Source organism: Gastrolobium bilobum, unplaced genomic scaffold, assembly GCF_033153095.1.
Source record: "Gastrolobium bilobum isolate Gb01-03AN ecotype WA unplaced genomic scaffold, APGP_CSIRO_Gbil_v1 utg8583, whole genome shotgun sequence".
Taxonomy (NCBI): Eukaryota; Viridiplantae; Streptophyta; class Magnoliopsida; order Fabales; family Fabaceae; genus Gastrolobium; species Gastrolobium bilobum.
The window spans coordinates 54,973-76,872 of NW_026898347.1; the positions used below are offsets into that span (position 1 = coordinate 54,973).

At 33.6% G+C, this 21,900-nt stretch overlaps 1 protein-coding gene across 1 annotated transcript; it reads right to left on the reverse strand.

The window, feature by feature from the left end:
- Positions 1-2,141: 2,141 nt before the first annotated feature.
- Positions 2,142-7,551, reverse strand: LOC133315117 (probable RNA-binding protein ARP1). Its single transcript, XM_061516681.1, is given in 10 exon segments — positions 2,142-2,556; positions 2,559-2,597; positions 2,600-2,633; positions 3,651-3,726; positions 3,824-3,914; positions 4,526-4,760; positions 4,852-4,888; positions 5,417-5,546; positions 6,144-6,267; positions 6,490-7,551. Coding segments are annotated over 10 exon segments (1,128 nt in total). The 5' UTR covers positions 6,721-7,551; the 3' UTR covers positions 2,142-2,425.
- Between the last annotated feature and the right edge of the window lie 14,349 nt (positions 7,552-21,900).

Consider the following 21,900-nt stretch of genomic DNA (forward strand, 5'->3'; position numbering starts at 1 on the left):
ACATTCACAACTCATGCATCCATCGTTTTTGGAAAAACCTGAATCATTCCATGGTACTCTCAATCTATTTCCCTTGAATTTCGCACTTGAACTATCAGGTTCCAAATTAAACAAGAACAACTAGTCACTTTCCGACAAAATCAGGCTCTCTTCTAGTATATGAGGACTCCAACAAGCATGAACAATAAGACAAGTCTTAAATACTTTGCCACCAAAATAAAGCACATTGCGCCCCTCCAAAACCGAATTATGCTTCATAACAAACCAATAAGCAGAATAAAGCGTAGAAGCCAACAAATACCCAATAACAGGAGAATGATTACTCAACAAACTAGAAGCTCCAATACCAAAATCAACAACTGAAATCCTCAAGATTCGATGAGAGGATCCACTACTAGCCCGAAAAATATTGCCATTGTTGTTTTTCTATGTTTAAAGTTATAAGCTCCCTCACCTTCCTTGCTTCTCTCACCTTATTAGGCTTCGGTTTTTTTTTTCTTTCAAATTTTAGGGGGCGATAACCCACCTTAGCCCGTGGCTCCGCTCCTAGTTAATAGCGTTACTTTGACCACACAATTGCTAATCTTCCCCATTTCTACTTTGAGAGAGCACTATTACTCCAAGGTAGTTAAAACTTAAAATCGAAATTTTACATAAAATCGGAAAGGAGATAACAAAATCGTAAAACATAACATCGTAACGTAAAAAAAAACATAAAAGCATTTGGAATATTGGTAACATCATTTTGATGAAAAAGAATAGTAAAAACATAAAATCATAGGGATAAATCAAAATTTTAACTATCATAATTACTCTTACTTGTTTCGCACTCTTTCTCCTATTTTTAATCCCTAATTACGTCTGTGCTTGACATTTGTTGTGCAAGGCTTTGTGAATACGGTGAGCATTTTTGTTTTGTCTTGGACTTCTTCGATTTGAGCGAAACCTTCACGAAGGCAACTTCTGCCAAGTCTTACCTTGATCGATTTCATCTGAGTTTCTGTTCTGGCGTTGTACGTTTTCCCTTTTTCATTGGAAGGGCATTACTCCAGTGGATTATTATTTTTGTTTGTTCATGAATTGTTTTGAACTAATCCGGGGCATTACTGCAATTCTATCAAGTTTTTATGTTATTATTGAAGTGATGTGTTAAAATGCAAGTAAAAACTCGCCTCAGTAAAGATTTATAAAAACACCTTGTAAAAACAATAAAAACACAAGTTTTTACGTTTTTACTTAAATTAAAAAACTGAATCGGGTCAAATGTTAACCTACGACCCCCTTTTTTTTTAAAAATAACACCATTTTTCCAAATCAAAATGCACAATATCTTTTTCTAGTTATCTGGAGAGGGAGAGAGAGAGAGAGAAACCCTCGCACGAGTTCACTATTGCAGAGAAAGAAACTGGTGAAGTCACGGGTGAAAAATTTGAGAACCAAGCTGAGGTGAGTTTTGAATCAATCTATTACGTTTTATTGAAAATGAACTTATTATAGAAGCAAGAGAAGAGGACATCAAAGACATGCAAATGATGCAAAATGATGTGTTTGATTTGAATGAATTGTTATAATTTAGGATATTTTGAAATTTGATTGTAGGAGTTGTTCTCTTTTTTTATTTTTGGACTTATGTTTTATATAATTATGTGACTTATATTTTTTAAATATTAAATTGTTCATTAGATTTTAAGAAGTGATTTATGAGATATATATTTTTTATACATACATATATTATATATATATATATATATATATAATTTTATATCTTAATTTTAAGTAATAAAAACTTTACGTTTCGTTGATATAAGTTTCTACTATTTTCTTTGGTTTCTATGTATGTAGAAAATCGATTTTTACAACATTGGTCGGCACCAATCGTGGCATTAGTTTCGCATGGTTATCATATAACCATTGGTAGGAAACAAATCTTAGGCAACCAAATTACAATCCAGCCATATCACCAACCAATTGGCGATTAAAAGCCTTCGTTTTGTGATTAATGTGCCTCCATCCACAATTGATTAAAAAGCATTCGACGTGTTTGGAAAAGAAAAATAAATTAGATGTTACAACAAGTAATAACTAATGTAGAGGGCACCGCGATAAGAAGGATGAAAATTAATTGAAGAAAATGTTGAACATGGTGACCAAGTGCTGAATGACGGTAACATAACGCTATAGAACCACTGCAATTTCTCTAGTGGAATATACTGGAGGTTCTACCCTGCATAAACGGCAGGTTCTTAAAATCATAAAATTACACTGTGTTTTGTGGCAGAAACCTCTGACAACTACTATGCACAAAAATCACATTCAATGTGATGGACCATCCATCGTCACACAATTCCCAACATTGACGATTATCTACAAACTCAATGCTGGATGAGACTACAAAGAATCATATTTTGATTCAGACATGTTTTTTTTACACAAGTTTATTCCTACATGGATGCCAGAAACCTATTCCAGCAACCATTGATCCAATACTACCGCCACTCTTCCTGAGTACTGGTAGTATAAGGTATAAATACACTAGTGTAAACGTCCAAATGGAAAAGCAGCCCGCACGTTCCAGTTTCCTTCACCATCTGGAGCGACTCAGACACAACTTGGTGAGCATGACTATATATGACCTGCACATTATAAAATTTGTTGAGAGCTAAACCACTACTAAAGAATATTACGGTTTCCAAAGCCAACCTTTTCAATTTCAGACTAACATACAACAATCCATTTAGGAATGCAGACTTATCACACTTGGTGAGCAAAAATAAAACATTTATGCTATGTATTGTGCAAATGTAAACCAATAGAACGATGGCAAAATGAAATATGGGAGATCTAATTTTGCACTTGTTAAGAATTGTGAAAACACTAGTAACAAAGGCTATATATACTATATGCAAGTCTCTACGTAATTTAGGAGACAGAAAATGTCTACATTACCCTCATAAGCTTGATAGAATGTAAAATCCACCATAAGACATCTTGAACCACTAAATTTATTTTCTTTTCTGAAAATTATAATGCTATTTTTGCCATTAAGTACAGCTCAAAATGAACCGAGAAGAGTAGAGGGTTGCTCATGCATTTTTAACTCATCTCACAGCTCACTCAGATTCGATGTAAGGCAAATTTTCAAGCGGATGCTCAGCTTAAGTCAGGCTCGTGAGCTAATTGGCGCCAGCTTTATGAGGTCAATTGACTTTAACAAAATACAAATACAGTTTACAACTTATAATTAGCCAAATTCAAGAAAGTTCCAAACTTATAATAATTAAAAAAAAAAACATGTAAGATGTGTATTTACTAACATAACGCAACTGACTCAATACATATACAACAACATAAAGTAAATATTAAATGGTAACACCATTTGATAATATTTGTACTACCAAATATAAATATATAATAAATTTTAATCATACCGAAACAACTCATAAGCAAATGAGTTGAGCACTCCCTAGGCCGCCGCATAAATGAGCCCAATTATGCTAAACTCAATTGCTCATGAGCTCGTACCAAGCCAAAAGAAACCAGTTAAGTTTTGGCATGCTAATGTGCAGCTTAACTCATTTCTAAGTTCTAACCCTACCATTAATGCAACAGAAAACAAAGCAACAATACCTCTAGAATGCAAAATAAATAACTTGCAAGGCTAGATTGGAAGCCCGCCACTCAAGTAGCAGATCCACTGCTCTTAGTCCTGCTGCAAACTAAGGATACCTTCAACAGAGCGATTTCAAAGCATAAGTTCATGCTGGGAATAACGACATGCACAATAAGATGCAAGGTGAATAGCTCACCTTATTCGCCCCCTCACCCGGCCGTTTGGTCAGGACCGCTGCCTTGCATAAACTGAGAAGGAGCAGGAACAATAAATTGCGGTTGGCCTGGAACTTGTGCAGCAATTCCTGGAAAAGCCAACACACTTGCAAATCACATCCATTTACATAGAACTAAGTTTTTCTCTCAATAATCAAGAGATACAGCATGGGTGTTTTAATGCCTCATTCAACATATACATCTTACAACACTTCTCCATATAAAAAGTATTAAGGATTCTTTACAGATAAGTTACTTGCCATGCTTCACAACTCCCATTTACCTATATTTTATTAAAAATTCCACATTCTATCAGATATTAAAAATTCCACATTCAGTACATAAATCTGGGTTTGATAACTGAAATTGCCTACACGTGCAATGCTTTCATTTATTAACCTCTTTGCAGAAACATATACTAACAGATAAAAAGTATATGCATTCCTGGCATAAATATGCTTGTTTAACTTAAATAGTTCCTTGCGCATTCGTTTTGCAAAAGAATACCCATCAAAGATGGCCGTTGAGAAGAAAAATCTTGCATCAAATATGAATTACAGCACTCTTTCAATCACATGAAAATTAAGGCAGCAGATATTAAATCGAGACATGTGACAAATACAACAAATTTTCACAAGGCAACAGAAAGGCACAGCCTAAATCACGAAAAGAAATTCTTTAGGGAAGACAACTGTACCACTAGGATATGGTGCTTGAATGGCAGGCATAGGTGAAGTTGTCATGGCATTAACATTGGATCCACCGTAGGGCACAATCTGATGACCAGGTACTGTATAGCCCTGCATTGCTGTATAACCATGACCGCTGGGAATAGTTTGACCCAATTGTCCATAAGGATAAATAGTTGTATTAACTGCTCCAGGCACTCCATATATCTGAAGGTACTGTTGACCCATATATGGGTTGTACAGATTCTGTTAGAAAAGAAAGCAGAGATTGAAAAAGTAAGCAGAGCACAAACAACACTAACACTCTTCCTAAGTTAATTAAAAAATCTAATTAGACCTGTGGGTAGATGTATTCGGGTCCATATGTCGTATACCTGCAAAGATAAAACAACCACATATAATGTTGAAAAGATCACCTCTATAGCATGATTCTGGTGTAATATATCCTGATGCACAATGCAAATGTAGTTAGGAACACCTCACGCATGGAGACAAATATGGCAAACAATTATTTTATTAAATCTAATTGATATAGGTTTTCCAGATGCAATGGACATGTAAATGAGTAAAGACCAAATATCTCAGGATTTTCCTCTCCTAATTAACCACTACCACAAGGATGCTGCATATTGTGATTGGTATGTGAATTTTGCCACAGAAAGAAAGAAAAAGAAAACCAGGTCCTTGCAAGTATATGCGTGTAGTTGAATTTAGTGGTCACCACCATCATTTAACGGTCAACAACAATGAAATGAGTTGATAATGAGTTAAATAATTGCAATACTGCAGATATAAGTGTAGATATGACAAGTATAAAGACAAAGCAAGAGAATAATTATTAGCATCGAGAACAAATCTTTAAATCAAACGTTTGCAATAATGTGCAGAAACATTCCACTAACCCATAAGGAGGATAAACCAATCCTTGTTGATAGCCATAGGAAAGCGGTTGCTGGTAGCCAAAGCCTCCAACATAAGCACCTCGGGCTGGTTGCAAACTTCCAACATAAGGGGACGCTGGTCTTATCCGTCCTATAAAAAGACAAAAGAAGCAAGCACAAAATAAAAGTAATCAGTGTAGGAAGAGTAACCTGGAATGCGCATGTTGCAGCAGACTTCTATGCATATCAATGAAAGAATAGTATAACTTGGGCTTAACACGATTGGTTAAGCAAGATCAATCAGAAATAGCAAGCACAGATGTCACTTAACCAGACAGAAACATAAAGAAGAAAAATTAAGAAAATGTGGTCCATAGGAGTTCAGATGACTTCAGGGAAATCAGGAAATGATAATAAACACTGGAACCTTTCATCTTTCAGATGAATGAGTTTTTTTTTTTTTTTTAGATGAGTGTAGGTTTTATAAGATGAAAAATAAGAATTTAAAATGCGCAGGAGAGACTCATGCATACAAGCACTCGAGCTCTTTCTAGCACTGCCCATGACTTTATCACAATAACATATGCATGTCAACAAACAATGATGATGACGGCAATGATAAAGCAAGATCAATATTAAATTTTAGTATGCGCATTTAGGCGTAGTATTGCATAACAACAAAAGATAGAGGATAAGGTAATGAAGTTGCATAGTTAATTAAAACTGGGGAGGATTAGATGTAATATACCATAAGGGAGAGGGGGCCGTGGTCGGCCAAGAGAAGCCAAGTTACAATTTGCCCTTCTACCATCAATGACCGGTGTAGGATCAGCACAGGCTCTCCTAGCAGCCTCGGGATCCCGGAAAGTCACCTATACCCTCCAATTCCATGCAGGTGAGATAGAAACCAAGTCATTCAATGGTAAATGTAAATCAAATGCAATGCAGGCTGGTATATGTGAATCTTTGGATAAAATAAAAGGGTATCTATCCAGATCATACAAACCGACAAAATTTTCGAATGACAAGAAATTAATGTTTTGGGTAGTGCAAACACTGATAAAAGGCGAAAATGGAATAAATAAGATACTCACGAAACCATAGCCTTTGGATCGCCCTGTATTCTTATCAGTGATTACGACGGCCTCGAGAATCTCTCCAAACTGCTCGAAGTAACGGCGCATGGTTTCGCTCTGAGTCTCCCAAGCCAATCCTCCAACGAAGACCTTGGTATAAGTGGTGTCGCCAAAAGGAGAGTTCAATAGTTGAAACCCCGAACTCGAACTCGATCCCGAACTCGGACCCTGAATCGATTGGTATGCCATTAACAATCACTATTCTCCTCCACACGCACCCACTGGGAAGAATATTTCCAAGTAACAAAAAGAAGAAAAAGGGGAAATCACCCAATGAATACACAAATAGTATTGAATTCAGATTAGTAATGATAGGATTGAGATTCCTAAGCAAAGGGGAAAAACACGACCGGGCAGACAAGTATCCACATCATAAGAGAAAGAGAGATCGCGTGTGCGTGTGAAGTTGTAGATTGTGAAGAAATATACTAGAATCAGACGAAGTAGAGAGATTCGAAGAACAGACAACAGAAGGTGCGAGTGAAAGGAAAGAAGAGAGAGATCAGAAAGCACAGTGATCAGCCTAACCTAACGAATTAAAAGTGGAAAGGAAAAGGGTTTTTTTTTTTATAATAATAATAATAATAATAATAATTTAAAATAGAAGGAAAGAAGAAAAACAATCAAAAACCCTAGAATTGAGGTGGGGATGGACGGAAAGGAAATTGCTAAAGGTCGGTGGTGGGATAGGATGGTACATAGAAGAAGGAGAGAGTGATTGGAGTAAGAAGGTATGGTGTGGGGTTGAAAAGGTGATGGTCAGAGTAAAAAGAATCTGGGATACTTTGCTAGTATATAACAGTGTAAGTGAATCGAAAGGTGAAGGAACGAGAAAATAAGGGGGAAAAAAAAAAGAAAAAAAAGAAAGAGAAAAGGGTTTTGGTAATCAATTATGGTTGTTGTTGATGCTGATGATGATGTGTGTTGACAGGGTGGAGAAACGAAGGAATAGAAAGAGGAGTGTGGGAATCATTCATTCTAATTGATTTCGCTCGACCAAATTGAAAACGAAGAGGGGCAACGGCGAGAAAAGGAGACAGAGAGAGAGAGAGAGAAGGAATGTGAAAAATAAATAAATAATTAAAACGAAAAAAGAAAAGTAGAGGCAGGCTTGTGTCTTCGAGAGTTCTCATTTTTCTCAACCGAACCGGACAGCCTGAGATGGTGGTGATGCGGGACCCACCCACGTCCTCACTAGCCCCTTACTTTTGAATTTTTATTTAATTTTTGTAAGCGATCATTTCTTTTTTAAGAATATATTTGTGATAATTTTTACCGGATTTAGTTGATTGATATTGTTAGTAATTTTTGGAAAAATAAGTGCTTTCATAATCTTGAATTATTTATTAGCGAATATGTTAAGATTTTAATAAATTTGGGATTGTATCGTACTGGTGTGTTCGTGTTTGTTTTGGATATCTATCCATCTAAAAGCACACGCGGTTGTGACGCGGATTGATGGATACGCTGCATCTCCAGAACTTCGGCCTCTTTGACAAGAAAAACTAAACAAAACTACAACCAATGTGTTCTCATTTCGTTTCTTTTTTTTCATTCTTTTAAATTAGGGAGGTGCTTTTTCTCATTCTAAATTTGTAAATACGTAAAAGATATTGTCCATGAATTAATTGATGTTTAATTTAAACAAAATTTTTAAATTAACCTTTGATATTACCATATCTATATATTTAAGTTTATCTATTTTTTGTATCCAAAAATATATATTTATTTTTGGATAACATTAAATTTATTTATTTATTTAAAACGTTAGAATAAGACATCTGATATGTTTAGTGCTTATGATCTTAATGACAGGGTTAATTTACTCGTTATTTTTTGTGTTTATAACAGGGTTAATTTACTCGTTATTAAAAATTCATACAATTGTACCCCAAAAAAAAATCATACAAAGTACCAATACATTTGGTGTTGTAGTTTGAATTGGAGCTACGCAGTTACGGAGAAGATTGGCCCCACTGTAATTCTGGCTTTTGTGGAAATTATAAAATTAAATTCATCATTGACATTAATTAATTGAAGTTTATATAAAATATAATTTAATTTTGATATATTATTGCTATAAAAAAATTATATTGATATTTAATATATATTATCACATTCTTTAATAATTTTGGTAACTTATTATATTATTAAATTCATTGAGTAATGTAATAGTATGTTATTACTTTATATATTATAGTATATTATATACAAATTAAATTCAAGAATTTACTATCTTAATATTCATAACATTAACTGCCAGTTTAACATGTCTTACTTTTAAATTTTTTTTTTTTTAAAAGCAGAAGCTTGGTTAAACATATTTTTATAAAAATTCTTATTATAAAAATAATTTTTTTAATAATAAGAAATAAATTAAAAGTTAAAAAGTCATAAGAGAAGCTTTTTTTAAGATGTATATAAGCTTTTTTTACTTTTCATATTTATTTTACAATTTTACTCTTATTCTAAATTTGTATTTATAAATTTTATTCTTTACCCTAATAATTCATTATAATAGTAAATTATTTTTTCTTTCTTTCTTCAAAATAATCAAAACAACTTTATATAATCATCAATAACTTTTAGCCTTATTTTTTAAGCACTTTTTTTTTTAATTTTATTTTAAAAGTAACTTTTAACGAGAGATACCAAATAGGTCTAAGTAACAACATATTCATGTGATGAGAGATTTTAATACTGTTATATACGACAAATTAATGAAAACTTTTTTATTCTTATTGAGCATAAAAATTTTAAGAATATTAAAACTTGTTACAAAATTTGGTGAGAATTTTTAATAGTGCTTAATTACCAGTTGAGTCAATTATGATGTATGAATATTTATGAAGATAGGTCATATTCCACGTTGAAATATTAAAATGGTTTGAATTGTTGATATGTAAGTTAGCAAAAAGATAATGAATATATAGTAATGAAACATATGTGAATTTGCGTAAATTATTAATAGGCAAGTTGGCAAAAAGATTATAAATAGCATGGAGAACAGGTAAAGTAGGTAATTAGCACAGAATCACAGATGACCTATAACGTATATTTTAATTATTTTAACCTAATCTATTAATTAAACAGAATGAGTTTAGCCATTAATTTAAAAAAAAAAAACTTAAGAGGTCAATTATTAATTTTATGTATTTGAGCTGTGAATTTCCATGGCAGCATACCTTCAAAGGAAAGTTTTATGATACACGCTTGTAAAGAATGGTCATAATATGGAGCTTGGTTTGCATATTCTGTTAAACAATATTAATTAATATAAAATTTCAACACGATTTTCTTTTCTTAATTGATCTCTTCGTTCTAACATTATATTTCAAAATTTTATATTTATCACAAACTCTAAAAATAGAGGGTGGCGGTCCGATTTTAGATAGATTGTCCAAATGTTTGAATATTGGCAGTTTTGGAATTTAGGTTATCCAGATTAGATTTGTTGCTTCTGAATTCTTATGCTCCACGACCACGTGCAAAATTGTACACGTGATGTTGTTGCTTTTATCTTTGCTAATGTACAAATGTCACTGATCGCGTGATTTTTGTGTTATCCTAATAACATAATAGTGCTCTAAACAAGAACCTAATTTAAGCGTGAATTGCGGGAATCTCATTTTTAAATGAGGTAGGATCCTTTGACACCGGTGTTAAATTTGAAGTTTGACACCTCATTTGAGAGTCATTAGATCAAAAAAGATCAACGACTCTGATTTGTAAGCATATGATGTCATTGATCTTTTTTGATCTAACGGCTCTCAGATGAGGTGTCAAACTTCAAATTTGACACCGGTGTCAAATGATCCTACCTCTTTTTAAATATATATATATATATATATATATATATAGAGAGAGAGAGAGGAGGGTTTGTTTTTTCTGCCGTTACTGTATATAAATTATATGCACTAAGTTTAATACCACGTCGTTTTGGGCCGAAAATCACGGTATTTTTGTAATTTTAATTTATTTCAGAGTTATTATAGTTTTTATAATTATAATTATTTAATTTTTCAATCCCAAAATATCGTCGTTTTTGTTGGGATAAGTTTTAAATTAAATAAAAGAAAATAGAAAATAAAAGGTTTATGGTGAAGAGGTGTGTCCCTAGGTATCTGTCAGTGGACAATTAATATGTTTAGATTTCCTATGTTAGTCATTATCACCCTTAATCATTTGCTATTACTTATAAATAGCACACTGTAACTCTTGTAAAATAGCTTGGCAGAATCAGTAATAAAATAGAGGTATGTTCAGAGAATTGCTTGTGTATTTGTGTGTGTAAGCACCAGTTTTAGGGCCTGTGAAATAACAAATTGCTATCAGAGCTTGAGCCAATGGAGAATATGAGTAATAGTCTGTCAGTGCCCCGCCTGACAAAGGTGAACTATGAAAACTGGAGCATCCAAATGAAGACTCTTCTAAGAGCCTATGACAGTTGGGGGTTGGTGCAAAATGGGTTCGTAGAACCTGAATCAACAGAAGGATATTCAACAAATCAACTCAAGCAGTTCAGTGCGTCGAGAACAGAGGATGCAGCGGCACTCTTTATGATGTTTCAAGCTGTTGAAAAAAGCGGTGGTCTTGAAAAGATTGGAGGCGTAACGACGACAAATGAGGCCTGAGATATACTGGAGACGGTCTACAAAGGCGCGGACCGTGTGAAGCAGGTCAGACTTCAAACTCTTCGAGGAGAGTTGGAGGGGATGAAGATGAAGGAAACCGAAGGAGTGTCGGACTTCATCACCAGGGTTCAGACCGTGGTGAACCAGTTGAAACGGAATGAAGAGGTGTTGATCAACTCCAGAGTTGTTGAAAAGATTCTGAGGTCATTGACAGACGACTTCGAAAACGTGGTATGTGTAATTGAGGAGTCTAAGGACTTGGCTACACTTTCTGTTGAAGAGCTAGCTGGTTCTCTTGAAACGCATAAGCAACGCAAGAAGAAAAAGAAGAAGGAGTCTCTTGAGCAAGCACTCCAGACAAAAGCAACAATTAAGGATGAAAAGGTGTTGTACTCTCAGAATGTCTGAGTTAGAGGTCGTGGACGAGGTGGACGTGGAAATGGCCGAGATCAGGAGGTGAAACACGAAGAAAGAGCTGAGACGAGTCAGCAAAACTGGAGAGGTAGAGGACGTGGCCGAGGTGGAAGTGGCCGGTGGTCGAATCAAAGTAATATAGAATGTTATAAGTGTAGCAAGTATGGTCACTACGCAAAAGATTGCAACTCGGACAGATGCTACAACTGTGGCCGAGTCGAGCATTTTGCTAAAGATTGCCGAGATGAAAGAATAGTTGACGAGACTTCAAACTTCGCTGCAGAAGGAGAAATAAGAAATGGAGGAGTTCAAATGTTAGCACATGGTGAAACTAGCTCGAAGAGTGAAACAGAAAGGTACTTGGATACTGGTGTCAGTAATCATATGTGTGGTTACAAACATTTGTTCAAAGAGTTGTGAACAGTGGAAGCCGGACATGTCTCTTTTGGAGACGCGTCCAAAATTGATGTGAAAGGTCGTGGCACGGTCTGCTTTCTACAAAAGGATGGACGAGTTGGAACAATTCGGGATGTGTACTATGTGCCCGAGCTCAAAAGTAACATTTTGAGCATTGGACAGTTGATGGAGAAAGGTTACTCGATTCTAATGACAGACCGAGTTCTACTATTAAAAGATAAACAAGGGCGTCTGATAGCCCGAGTTCATATGAAAAAGAACAGAATGTACAAGTTGAGTTTGAGGAGCGTGGAGGTTGGCTATCTTCAAGCCGAGGTGGAGGATAAGATGTCTCTGTGGCATCGACGATTTGGACACCTTCATTACAGTGGTCTAGCCGAGCTGATGAAGAAGAACATAGTAGTGAGACTGCCAAAGATAAATTCTGAAAGAAAGTTCTGTGAAGATTGTGTGCTGGGTAAGCACGCAAGAAGCCCGTTCCAGAGAATGGCAAGATACCGGGCTAAACAGCCTCTGGAGTTGATACATACCGACCTGTGTGAACCCATAACTCCGGGGTCCTTCAGTGGAAAGAGATACTTTGTTTCGTTTATTGATGATCTCAGTCGTAAGACTTAGGTATATTTTCTGAAGGAGAAGTCCGAGGTGCTAGAGGCCTTTAAGAGGTTTAAAGTCATGATAGAAAATGCAACTGGGAGATACATCAAGTCAGTCTGTTCTGACCAAGGTGGCGAGTACATTTCAACTGCCTTTAAAAGGTATTGTGAAGAACACGGGATAAGACAGTTTCTGACCGCGTCGTACACACCACAGCAAGACGAAGTTGCTGAAAGAAAGAATCGGACTATCTTGGATATGGTTCGTTCTATGTTAAAGACTAAGAATATGCCTAAGGAGTTTTGGGAGAAGCCGTACAATGTGTTGTGTACGTGCAGAATAGATGTCCGCATTCAAGTGTGAATGATAAAACCCCACAGGAAGCATGGAATGGTCTAAAGCCATCAGTGGCTCATTTCAAGATTTTTGGTAGTGTTGTGTATGCACACATACCGGACCAGCTCAGAACGAAGCTTGAAGATAAGAGTAAAAAGTTTGTGTTTATTGGATATGATGAGAAGACGAAGGGATACAAGTTGTTAGATCCTGTCAATAAAAGGGTGTTGGTAAGCCGAGATGTGAAAGTGAATGAAGAAGATGAATAGGACTGGAATAGTACATCCGGGGTCAATGTAGAACCCGAAAATATATCAATTGAGGTCGGACAATCTTCGACCCATATCCCGACAAATCCTGAAGTCTCTGATGATGAAGAAGAGCAGAGACAACCGAGAATGACAAGCTTACAAGACTTGTATGACTCAACTAACGAAGCACATCTCGTTTGCTTATTAGCAGATTCTGAGGATTTGAGCTTTGAGGAAGCTGTCCGAAATGAAAAATGGAAATCTGCCATGGAAGAAGAAATAAACGCTATTGAGCGGAATAAGTCATGGGAGTTAGCCGAGCTACCAAAAGGAAGTCGGCCCATCGGTGTGAAGTGGGTATATAAGAAGAAGATGAATGCTAAAGGGGAGATTGAGCGATTCAAAGCCCAACTAGTAGCAAAGGGGTACAAACAGAAAGCTGGAATAGACTATGACGAGGTGTTTGCACCCGTAGTAAGGATGGAGACAATCAGGTTGTTGATCTCACATGCAGCCTAGCTTGGATGGCCGATCTATCAGATGGATGTGAAATCGGCGTTCTTAAACGGTGTACTTGAGGAAGAGGTATATCTAGAACAACCTCCGGGTTTCATGAAAGTCGAACAAGAAAGAAAAGTGTTAAGGCTCAAGAAGGCTTTGTATGGGCTGAAGCAGGCACCGCGGGCTTGGAATACCCGTATTGACTCTTATTTCAAGAAGGACGGATTTGAGTAATGTCCATATGAACATGCCCTGTATGTGAATAAGAAAGAAGGTAATATTTTACTGGTTGCTTTATATGTTGATGATCTAATCCTCTTGGGAAATGATGAAGGGATGATACAAGACTTCAAGAAGAAAATGACAAAAGAGTTCGAGATGACGGATCTCGGTCTGATGAGATACTTCCTTGGTCTGGAAGTCAGACAAGACAAATCCGGAATCTTCGTATCTAAAGAAGCTTATGCAAAAGATATCTTAAAGAGATTCAAAATGACAGATTGCAATCTGGTTTCAACTCCTATAGAACCCGACTTAAAACTTTCGAAGTATGATGGAGGAGAAAGAGTTGATCTGAGTAATTACCAGAGTCAAGTAGGATGTTTGAGGTATTTAACTTGTACGAGGCCAGACTTGTGTCTAAGTGTTGGGATTATAAGCCGGTTCATGGAAGATCCGGACTACACGCATTGGAAGGCAACAAAGAGGATATTGAGATATGTTCAAGGAACAATCTTGCAAGGACTTCATTATTCGAAGTCAGACAAGTACAAGCTGGTGGGATATTCAGATAGCGACTGGTGTGGAGATGTTGATGACAGGAAGAACACGGCTGATTATGTGTTTTTCATGGGAAACAAGACATTCACGTGGGTGTCAAAGAATGAACCCATTGTGACTCTATCTACATGCGAAGCCGAGTACGTTGCTGCATCCTGTTGCGTTTGTCACGCAATATGTCTGAGGAATCTATTGAGTAAATTGGAGCAAGAACAAGTCGGCCCAACCGAGATCCAGGTTAACAACAAATCTGCAATTGAGTTAGCAAAGAACTCGGTCAACCATGAAAGGAGTAAGCATATTGATGTCAGGTTTCATTTCATCTGGGATCAAGTCAAGGAAGGAAAGGTGGAGCTCACTCGTGTTGCAAGCTGAGATCAAGTGGGTGACATATTTACGAAGTCGTTACCAACATTGCTGTTAGAAAATTTCGAGAAGAAGATTGTGATGAAGGATGGTCGAATAATTTAAAGCTTATGGGAGAGTTTTGTTGGCATAAGTTTTAAATTAAATAAAAGAAAATAGAAAATGAAAGGTTTATGGTGAAAAGGTGTGTCCCTAGGTATCTGTTAGTGGACAATTAATATGTTTACATTTTCTATGTTAGTCATTATCACCCTTAATCATTTGCTATTGCTTATAAATAACACATTGTAACTCTTGTAAAATAGCTTGGCAGAATCAGTAATAAAATAAAGGTATATTAAGAGAATTGCCTGTGTATTTGTGTGTGTGAGCACCAGTTATAAGGCCTGTGAAACAACAGTTTTGAGGAGTAAATGCATATAACTTAGCTGCAGTAACTGCAGAAATATTATTCTGATATATATATATATATATATATATATATATTTATATATATACGAGATAAAATTTTGATACTAGTGTAAACTTTAAAATTTGATATCAAATCTTAACCGTTGATTTCCGTCAATCAAATGTTATTATTTATTAAGAACCAAACTTATTAATTAAATATTAATTCTTAATAAATGATAACTTATATATATATATATATATATATATATATGCTTTGATTTTCTCGTGTTGCATGAGAATTGAATTCTCATGTTGTGACTCACCTAGTGGTGAACCCCACATTTATTAAAAAGAGAAAAGAAATGAAAAGATTCAATTCTCATGTAACACGAGAAAATATTTTTCATATATATATATATATATATGAGGGTTATATTTACAAACTTTTTTGTTTACAAACTACATTATGTACTCCTGGAAGTACACTAGGTTACACTATGTATTTCCGGTAACATATAGTGTAATTTGCAAGAGTTTATAAAAAAAAAAATTGTAAGCAGATTTTCTCCTATATATATATATATATATTTGAATTCAACGTTTTTCTAATAATAATACCACGCACAAAATTTAAAAAGAGATTTTATTTCGGATTAATCACTACACTATATGTGGCACAATTCACATTTATCATGTATGAAACTCTTTTGTATTCAATCTTTTATTTTGTATTTTCTCTCCCAATGAATTTCACTTCTAATATTTGATGATTTCATTGCTGAACATCATTTTAATCTCCACCATAGAATTGCACGAGTTTGCTTAATGATCTTGCTTCCTTCAAAGTTCAAAGTGCAAATGAAGTCAAATTTTGACACCGCTAAACAACTTTTGCTACTCTTCGCACAAACGGAACAGAGGTTAGTGGATAGCATTTTAATAATGGATAACCAGAATCAAGAACCCAATGTTGTCTCACCCCCTTGCCTTTGTCATGTTTCAATAACCATCATATGGTGTTGTCACAGAAAATAGAGCACATAAGAGGCTCTTCCATGAGCAAGAAGATCTCATCCTCAATGGAGTCTCCCCTACTTTGTTGCCTCTTTGGTATAGAACTATTCTTGCTACACAGAATACAAAGTCATTATGTCTTGCAGCCACCGCTACCTTGTTTCAGTCACCAAAGCATGTCAATGAAGTTGCTAAAGTTGACTCCAGCATTAAATTTTTTTACTGGAGCCAACCCCAATGAGTTCTTGAGCCTGGATAGCAACTCAGAAAGGGCAAGGAAATTGCACGAGCCTAAGGGAGCGTTTGGTACAGGAGATATTTTTTTTTACTAGGTAAATACAATTACTAGGAATGTGGTAGAAAAGTGAGTTTGGTAGGAAAGTTTAAAAAAAGTTGATTGGTTCGCCCAAATTTTACCGGGAAAATTGGATTAATTTTATAAGTCTATGTTTGGTTGAAAGTAAAATAATGATGGGAAAAAGGGTTGAAAAGACAAAAATAACCCTACACTAAAATTTTGAATGTGTGTAACGTATTTGAAAACATATTCGTGAGAGTTGTTAGACATTTGAGATCCGAACGTCTGCACATCTGCATAACTTGTCTCTTTCTCTCTTACTCTCCTTTCTGCTGTTGCAAAGCCTCACTTCCGAACGGTAAATATTGTGGTCTCTTTCTCTCAGTCAAGAGGCACAAAGAATCTTGAGCATTATGGCGGTCTTGCGCAGAAGGAACGGTGTTGTGGATCTAATTAGGAGTAACTTGCCTTATTGATAAAATTATTAATTTGGTGGTAAACCAGAATTAGATAGAACAAATAAACCAAAGTGGATGATGGTTTAAATGTTGGATACAATTATGTGCTTCCTGTTATTTTTGCCTTTTTGGGTTTTTTATTTCGAAAATGGAAATAAAAATGAATATATGGTAATTGTGATTTGTTCCACCTCTTGTCCGCGTCTGAGAAGTGGGCTTCCTTTTTCTGAGATTCACGACATACTGTCAATGGTTCAATGAAAGCATACATCAAACGCACGCATGCATGCGTCTATCAATGGTGTAATGAACTTTTGTCACAATTTGGTAAAGCAGATGCAGTAAGTAGGAGGGTAATTTTGTCACAATTTACATTAACTTTTGAGCATTTAGCTGGTTTTCAGTGAATACCACATCCCAAGTGGGAAAGTTAAACATTATTTTTCATCATTTTTTCCATACGCACAAGAAAGCTGGGCAAACGTCTTGGCTAGACAAATTATCATTTCACTTCTACCAAACACAGATAACATAGATTGCCAAACTCAGAAGGATGGGGATCCCAACAAAATCCCTGAACCAAACGCGACCTAAGAGGAGCTCCACTCTAGCTACTAGAGTGGGTTTTTCATCTTCATCTAATTCAATGGATCAGCATCAACAAGTAGATTTACATTTCAGTTGAGACCCAGGAGTATTTCTTGCTATTTATTCTCCATTTGGACATCGAGTACACAGTTCCTTAGGCACAATACAAGCCAGAGTGAGTGTATCAGTTGCAATAGTTAGAAGGAGCTTAGATGGTTAGGAGTTGGTTAAGTAATCTAATATGGTTAGTAGCTGCCTAGGTGAGTGAGTTCTTGTATATAAATGATACCAATATGTACAACAGAGTGAGGAAAAGAGTAATAAACTCATTAGTTTTTAATTTTTATTTTATTTTAATTTCTCCCCCTAATGGGAATTCCTTTCCTAACACAGGGTGACCTTGCATTGATGTTTTTAGGATCAAGATACCTTTATTAATAGTTTATTGTTTAATAGTAATTTATTGCTTAAAGAATGAAGGCATAGTTGGTAATTAATATATATATATATATATAAGCGTAAATCATAACTTTAATTTTGATTATTGATCTCACTTATATATAATTATTCTATTTTTTAAATTATATGAACAATTTGATACAAGTGAATTAATGGATTTAAGGATAATATTGGAGTGGCAATGCGAGTCACTCCCCTATTCGTTTCTCAGAAAGGGTTAAAAATCTTAACTCATTATATTTTTTAGCAAGTTAATGAGTTAATCTGATATAGTGAAAAATAAATAAAAAAGAGGCAAAAGAGGGACATTGAGTAATGTGAAATATTTTACCCAAAGTATTCTTTTTTTTAAAAAAATTAATATAATTATTACATTTTACAAATATAATTAAATTAATTTTTTTAAAAAATATTTATGTACTTTTTATCACTACTAAAAAAGATCATATCTTCAATGAAATTTCTACGTTTCAAATAAAAATATATATTTTCAGTGGCTTTTTTTGTTCGAAAGGCAATAAATTTTTTATCCATTCAAATTTTGACTGCAATAAATTTGTGTCAAAATTTTCAATAGAACATGATTACATTGAATTTTTGATAGAATTTAGTTTCTGTCAAAAGTTTTGACGAAAATGATTTCTTTAATATTTTCGACAGAAAAAAAAATTCATTGAAAGTTTGGACAAAAAAAGAATTCTGTTGAAATTTTTGACAGAAATGTTTTCCATCAAAATATTTTACGAAAATGCTTTCCGTCAATTTTTTTTTATGAAAACGTGTTTTGTTAAAAATTTCGACAAAAATATTTTTCTTCAAAAATTTTGACTACGCCAAAAGTTTCGACGGAATTTTTTTTGTCAAATTTTTTTACAAAAATATTGTTCATCAAAATTGTCGAAGGAAATGTTTTCAATTGAAAATTTTATATAGAAATGTGTTCCATCGACAGTTTTGACGTAAATATTTTTCGTTAAAAATTTTGACGAATTTTTTTTCCATTAGAACTTTTGACGAAAATGCGTTCCATCAATTTTTTATGGAAATGTGTTCCATCGAAAATTTTGACGAAAATTTTTTCGTCAAAAATTTGGACGAAAAAAGTTTCAAAGGAATTTAGATTCGGTCAAGAGTTTTGACGAAATTTTATTTTCGTCAAAAATCATTGCAAGTGATTATGACTAAATCTTGTTTCGTCTCTAATTTTGACGAAAATTTTTTTGTCTTTATTTTCAACGAAATATGATTTTCGTCAAAAATTCCATCAGTATTTTTGATAGAATATTCTCTATAGATAAATTTTGTTGGTATTTAAAATTTTTCTAGTAGTGTCACATTTAAAAAATGATTCACACTTATGTAGTTCACATTTTAATCATAAGGACATATAAGTAATTTCTAATATTTCCCCCCTCAAATCCCCTAAATCGGGATAACTTTAATTTTAAGAACAAAAAAGATTTTGGAGGATTTTGTGAAAATCCCCAATTCCTTCCCCTTACTTTTTTAAACTCACAAATAAGAAAAATAATTAATAAAATACTCTCATCCATTTCCATTTCCTTTTAAGTGATATAATTTTAGGAGAGTGTATTGGATTGGGATTTTAAAGGATTTTAATGGATTAATTTTTGACAGAAAAATCCATTGGTATTCAATTAGGATTTTAATGGATTGAAAAAAAGCCACGTGGTATTCGATTATGATTTTAAAAGATTATTTTAGAGTCCGTTCAAATCAGTTGGTATTAAATCAAGATTTTAAACAATGAAAAAAATAATCTTGTGGTATTCAAAAATCTAACGATTTTAATGGATTTTCTATTGGTGTGGATTTCGTGAGACTTTTTAGTAAAAAATATAAATAGGATATCTCTCTCACAATCTCACCTAACCCTTAAGAATTCTCTATTGCATTGTTTTCTTTTTCCTTTGGCAGTTCACCCGCTCGAAATTGGATTTTCCCATGGAAGCTTCGTCAAAACTCAAAAATAGCATATTTTTTAGCGATTTTCATCACAATATAACCCAGAAACAACAAATCAATGAGTTTTTAATATAATCTATCTCAAAAATAACATATTTTTGTGCCATTTTTGAGAAATTTTGAAAGTTTAAAAAGTGAATTTTCAAGCTATAGGTCGCGATTTTTCTTAGCACAAAAATGTGTGATTTTTGTATTAAAAATAACATAAAACAGTGGAAAAATAACAGGGGAACTAAAACCCTCAAATCAATTTTCGTTGATCAATTTAAAGAAAGATTGAAACTTTCATAATATAAACCCTATATTTCGTAATAATACATTCATGAACGAAATTCTTTCACTATAGAAAATGATTTCAAACAATTTTTGTGTCAATAGATAACTAAAAACTTGTTTTTCAAAAGCTCCAAAGCAATTTAAGGTTTCAATGTATTGATTGAAAAAAATTTGAGACGTTTTTTAAACTTTCATATAATAAAATCCAAAAAATCAGATTCAATTTTTTTTTAGAATATTCAATAAAAATATGCATATGATATATGGTTAGAAAACTCTTATTACGTAGAACAAAAATTCCAAGTTTTTCAAGATCAATTGCAAAAAATTCCAAACGAAAATTTATTATGAACTTTAGGTTCTATATGCAAATTTATAATTATTTTAATAATTAAAAAAAATTAGGTCTTATAATCGTATATGCATAGCTTTGATACCAAATGAAGAAGATACTTTTCAATCCATTGGTCAAACCCAAGAGCAGAAACGAGAAAATGTTAATGCATGGAGAACTAGTATAACTTTAGATATGTGAAAAATTGCTGCTTAATAATTTTGAATGTTTGTTAAAAATTATATTATGTTTTACTGATTGAGAAAATTATATAAGGTTTTACTTTTTTTTATTAGTTTCATTGCATTTCTTTGTTATTGTTTTATGAAGAATATTATACTTATAACCTATTTTTGTTTATAACCATTTACAACCATATCTTAACTGTTGATTTTCGTCGATCAACGGTTATTATTTTAACAAATTAAAATCATTAATTAATATTAATTCACAATGAATGATAACCGTTGATTGACGAAAATTAACTGTTAAGATATGATTTGTTAAAGATTGTAGTCCCATAGGTGGCTCAAAGAGTCGAGCCCGTGGGGATACCGGAGGGTTCTGATTCGCTTCAAAGAGGTAATTAGGATCAGTTTCTAAAAAAAAAAAGATTGTAAACAAAAATAGGTTATAAGTATAACCTTCCCTTTTTCATTGACTCTTGTAATTTTGAATGTTTGTTAAAATTTTATATGTTTTTTTAAAATCTTATAAATTCATATTGTCCTTTTAAATTTTATAAATTCTATTAAAATCCTTTAAAATCCAATCTTATGAAATCTTGATTGTAAGAAAAGTCTTTTAAAAAAGTATGTAAAGTCACTCCAATTCTAAATAGTCTTTTAAAATCTATAAGATTTTTTATCTAAAAAAATCTTTTAAAATCCTAATCCAATACATCCCCTTATTTTATTTTTTAGACGAAATGACATCATTTTGGTATATAATTGTTAATTTTTTACATTCTCTCTCATGTATAAAATTAGAAAAAGAGATAACGTGGTGGAGAGATAATATAAAAAATTATTAAGTATGCATCAAAATAACGTTATTTCATTTAAAATGACAAATAAAAAGATAAATATTTTTCTCAAAAGATAATCGCCGCAACACTAAGAAATTCAAGTAGATAAAAAATAATATCTATGAAGTTTTTGTGTTACATCTCCTTTTATTTTTATTTAAAAAAAGCATACTACACGTATCTACATCACATATTTGGGAATTTTTTAATCTGACCACTTTTAATTATATTCGATAGATA